Genomic DNA, 5,000 nt, shown 5'->3' on the forward strand with positions numbered 1-5,000 from the left:
TGTGTGAGTGAGTGTGTGTGAGTGGTTGTGTGCAGACGTGAGGGTGTGTGTGTGTGAGACAGAGGGTTTTTACGTTAGCGTACAGTTCATGCGTGTCGTCTCGGTGCCGCTCTTAAATGTGCGATTGTAAAAAGATCTGAGAGGCTGAGCAGAGCGGAGCAGAGCGGAGCAACGGGGCGAGTGGCTTTGTTTCCCCCGCCCTCCCCCCTCCCGTCCCCGTCCGCGCGTTAGAAATGGAAACCCGCCGCCGAGCGCCGCTCCACTCAGCACAATAAGTCACTTCTGCTTTCTTTGCTCTTTTTTAAGATCTGGTACTTTTCCCCTCAAGCTTGCAAAAGTTCTCTCTGTCTCTTGCTCTGTTTTCTTTTCTTCGCTGTCTGCCCCTACTGGTTTTTTTTTCACAAGTCACTTTACTTTTTTTTCTTTCGTTGATTGTACTTTCTTGTTTTTTGCTGGTTTTCTGGACGGAGGGGATATTTTTGAACGTTTTCCCAGCAGTGCCACAGAAATACTGACGTCTGACTGCTGCTTGATGGCGTGAAACAGCACTCTGGCGTGGTCCAGCTCCTACCCCTCTGGTTTACCATCGTGACATGGTGGCAACTCAGCCCTGGGAACCGGTGCAAACATGTACATAAAAGAGAACGCAAGGACCTGTATCATTCAGTTCAGTTCAGTTTTATTCACGCATACACCACCATTACCAACTGACATTGTCTCGAGGTGCTTTACAGATCCCAAGGCATGAACCCCGTGGAGCAAGCGCGTAGGCGCTGGTGGTAAGGAAGAAACTCCCTTCTAACAGAATGGAGCTGATGGTTTTTTCCACACCCAAATGCCGGGATGTCTCAAAGCAGAGCCGCCTTGTCATCCAGAGACGTCTCTCTAAAAAGGCCCTTACCCATCCCTGTGGCATCCCGCTGCCCAGTGCTGTGATGACAGAGCCTCAGCGTCAGGCTGCTAATGCCCCCACAGCCCGCAGAGGTCCTGTGGTGCCCCCGGGCCAGCCCAGCCCAGCCCAGCCCAGCCCAGCCCAGCCTCAGGCAGATAAGCCCCTGTGGTGAAGGCTGGGACGCCAGGGTCCTGTTGTCGCCTTATCAGCCAGAGCATCAGCCAGTCAGACAAGCAGTGGGCACGGGGGGTGGGGGAGGGGTGACAGGGGGGGAGGAAGGGGAAGTCGAGGGAGGGGGAGAGGGTGCAGCTTCTTTTGTCATGCTGCAGGTGCCGTTGTCACTCTGCGTCAGCCGCCACAGACAGCAGGAGCCGTCTGAGTGTCTGAGGCTGGGTATCAGATACACTCACCCACAGTCATTGTGCTTCACTGTCTGTCACACACACTCTCACTTATTCGCACAATACACTCACACATTGTTATTCTCTTCCTGTGGCTGTCACACTCTCTCTCACACACACACACACTCACATGCAAATGCATACACACATAAAAACACATTGACACATAAATGTGCACACTTAGATACACACCCCATCCCAAAAGTTCCTACTCTGTGCTGACTAACTACCGCTAATGCACACTAATACATGTGCATGTTCAATGTGTGCCTTATCACACATACCATCAAATGTTATTTTAGTTCAGCAGGTCCAGTGCTGACCCACACGGCCCTAAAGCCTCTGTCTGATGTACCCAGAATGTACTGAGTGAGTGCTGGCGCCTCCAATGCAGGCCTGACTGACCACCTCTGACCTCCTGTGCCCTGCCCTGCCCTGCCCTGCCCACTTAGCAGACACATAGGCCTGCTGCCCTACTGGTCTGGGGGTATCACGACCTGGAGCTAGATTTGCCCTTGTGGGTCAGAGGAGAGAGGGATAGAGAGAGAGAGAGGGAGATGGATAGAGAGAGAAAGAGAGATGGATAAAGAGAGAAAGAGGGATGGGATGAGATGAGAGGGGGGTGTCCTGGCCTAGTGTGAAGAGGGGCTTTATGGAGCAGACTGGCTGCTGTTCCCCTGAGGCCCTGACAGCAGACAGCAGAGGGTTTAATTAAACGGGCACTGCTGAAGACGTCTTCAGTTACACACACAAACACACACAAGCACACACACACAAACACACACACACACACACACACACACACACACACACACACTCAAACTCACACTCACACTCACACAGAGAAGACCCTGGGAGAGACAGAGACGGGACACTTACCAGCAACTGCTCTCTCTCTCTCTCTCTCTCTGTCTCTCTCCCCTTTCTGACTTTCTCTTTCTCTCTGTCTCTTTCTTTCTTTTACTCTCTGCTTGCCCCCTCCTGTCTCCTAGGCACATGCTGCTTTTACAGGACTTGAAGAAAGAGAGAGGTCTGGAGAGGAGTGACAGATTGTTGACTATAGTTTGTAATATACAAACACCAACATTAAGTCATCCTGTTATTCATCTGGTTACGCAAAGGACTTGCATTGCCAAGGCTGTGGGGTTTAATTCTCTGGCCCATGAAATGCATACAATTATTCTACTACGTGTTGTTTCTGATAATAACAGTAGATAAATGTAAATGTTTAACAGAGTGCATTATTTTCCCACGGACGTCCTTCTTTCATGTCTCTGGTGTGTAAATGTTTGTCTGCTGAGCGTGCATACCTGTGCAGTTCTGGGCAGAATGGGACCAATGAGAGCGGGTCCGTGTGTCTTACTGAACGTTATCTCTGCCCTCGGAGTGTGGCCGGTCCTGTGAACCTGATAGCGGGAGAGTGGCAGGAGGGGTGGGGGGGGGGGGGGGGGGGGCGTCCTTCACAGGTCAAGCCTCTGTTACAGGGCCGTAAACAGATCTAGGCCTCTCGTGTTTGATCAGCAGCCAGAAAACCTCACCTCACCTCACCTGTTGCCTGTGCTATCAGGATCTCAGTTAGCAGAACAGGTTGCTAACTCTGCTAACAGTGCTTTGGGTTCATCCCCAAGCAGCTCAGACTGAGATGAAATGCACTGAAAGTGTTTTAATGATTTAAAGTCATTATTTAAAGGACTTTACTTTCAGGGCTATGTTTGCAGTTCCATTTACCAGTAGTTTATGTGGTTTCATTCAGGTTAACTAAATAGATTGTTTTTCTCTCATTTTTCACAGATTCTTCAAAAGAATCGTCGAAAGAAGGGAAGAAAGAGTCCTTGAAAGAAATTAAGAAAGAAAGCTCAAAGGAACCTGGGAAGGAGAAGGAGTCCAAGAAAGAGTCATCAAAGGAGTCTTCGAAGGACGCTAAGGAATCATCCAAAGAGTCAAAGAGGGAGTCAAAGAAGGAGCCAAAGAAAGAGTCGAAGAAAGAGTCTACAAAGGATTCTGGGAAAGATGCTGCTCAGGACGAAGGCAAGGAGAGTCTGAAGGAGCCAACGAAAGTGAAGAAGAAGATATCGGTGAAGAAGGAGAAGAAGGAGAAGAAAGAGCCAGAGGCAGGAGAGGGCTGATGGAACCATGCAATAGTATTAGACACACGCACTCTAAGCACAGATGCGTGCTCAGCCACACACATACACTCTCTCTCTCTCTCACATGCGCACACACACACACACACACACACACACATCCATACTCATCCATACTCATTCATGTTTATATGCACATGCACAATCTTCAAATTACAACTTGGAGCCCCTCCTACTTGTCCATCTCTCCTACCCTTTAAAGCAGCTCCATTGTGGGTGTGTGTGTGTGTGTGTGTGTGTGTGTGTGTGTGTGTGTGTGTGTGTGTGTGTGTGTGTGTTACATGAGTCTAGTTACTGTTAGCCCAGTTAGTACTAGAGCTCAGCCATGGACCAAGCTCAAACTGAGAGCAACACACATTCTAAAACCAAAACATTGGCTGCAATAAAAACATCATCTGGAGACCTGGCACGGCCCTGCATCAGAGCTCCATCCCCTTCACAGCCTCTCTCTCACTCTCTCTCCCTCCCTCTCTGTCTCTCTCTCTGCCCGGGTGCTTGGGTTTATTTTAGCTCCTGCAACCGTATGAAAAGCCACAGCCCTCCTCTCGTCCGTAATCCCGTCTGCGCTAACCCCGCCGCCCACGTGTGCACCACGGCGCTCTCGCTCCGCTCTGACGTCCATCCCCGCCCTTTCATCCCCCCCCTTCGCATGGCTCCACGTCCCCCTATACTACCTCCCCCTTCCGCTGCTAAAAATACCCCTCCATCCATCCATCCATCCATCCATCCATCCTTCCCCCCCAACTCCCAAGCAGCCACTCCATCCTCAGCAGAGCCAGGCCACTTCCACTTCCAGCAGGGGCCTCAGGAGTCACTCTGTCCCCTTGGGCAACTGCTTCTAGCCTGACCCTGCCTGCAGCGGGATGGAAACACTGGCTCACAGCAAACGAGGAGCGAGGACATAATCCATCCATTAGATCCTCATCTCCACAAACCACAAAAGAAATCAAAGACACACACACTGACACGCACATCTATCACGTCGTAGAGACATGTGGACTTGCAAACACACACACACATGCGTGCGCTCACACACACACACACACACCTACACACACACACACACACACGATCAGCCACATGGACACATATGGGACTGACCACAGGAAAACACACACACATACGCACACTCATACTCACACAGATACGTTGGTGTACACATTTGAACACACACACACACACCACCACCAAATAGGCACATATGGACTGACCACACACGCACACACACACACATGCTGAATACAGATCGAGTACTATAGCCTTTTTTAGAAACCGCCACCCATAATCTGGGCTTCATGTGCTCGGCCTATCCGCTGTCAGTTGACCTTGCAGCCGGGGGAAGCGGTGGAGCCGCCAGTGACAGTCCTGCACGTCTCCCCGCTCAGCTGTGTGTGTGTTTCCACCGCTCTGGTCCATGTGTGTGGTGCTCCGTGTGTGTCATGTCAGAGTTTCTGTGTATGTAGCTGGAGCCTTGTTGATCAGGAGTGTATGTGTGTGTGTGTGTGTGTGTGTGTGTGTGTGTGTGTGTGTGTGTGTGTGTGTGTGTGTGTGTGTGTGTGTGTG

At 50.8% G+C, this 5,000-nt stretch overlaps 1 protein-coding gene across 1 annotated transcript in view; it reads left to right on the forward strand.

The window, feature by feature from the left end:
- The window catches only part of bbs9 (Bardet-Biedl syndrome 9), a 149,337-nt gene extending 145,862 nt beyond the window's left edge, over nt 1–3,475 (forward strand). Inside the window, exon 22 of the mRNA XM_080857808.1 lies at nt 3,085–3,475. Within this exon, the coding sequence (XP_080713934.1) occupies nt 3,085–3,419 (335 nt within the window). The 3' untranslated portion in view covers nt 3,420–3,475. The remainder of the gene's footprint in view (nt 1–3,084) is intronic.
- Nucleotides 3,476–5,000: the final 1,525 nt, after the last annotated feature.

The sequence above is a fragment of the Sprattus sprattus genome (assembly GCF_963457725.1).
Source record: "Sprattus sprattus genome assembly, chromosome: 19".
Taxonomy (NCBI): Eukaryota; Metazoa; Chordata; class Actinopteri; order Clupeiformes; family Clupeidae; genus Sprattus; species Sprattus sprattus.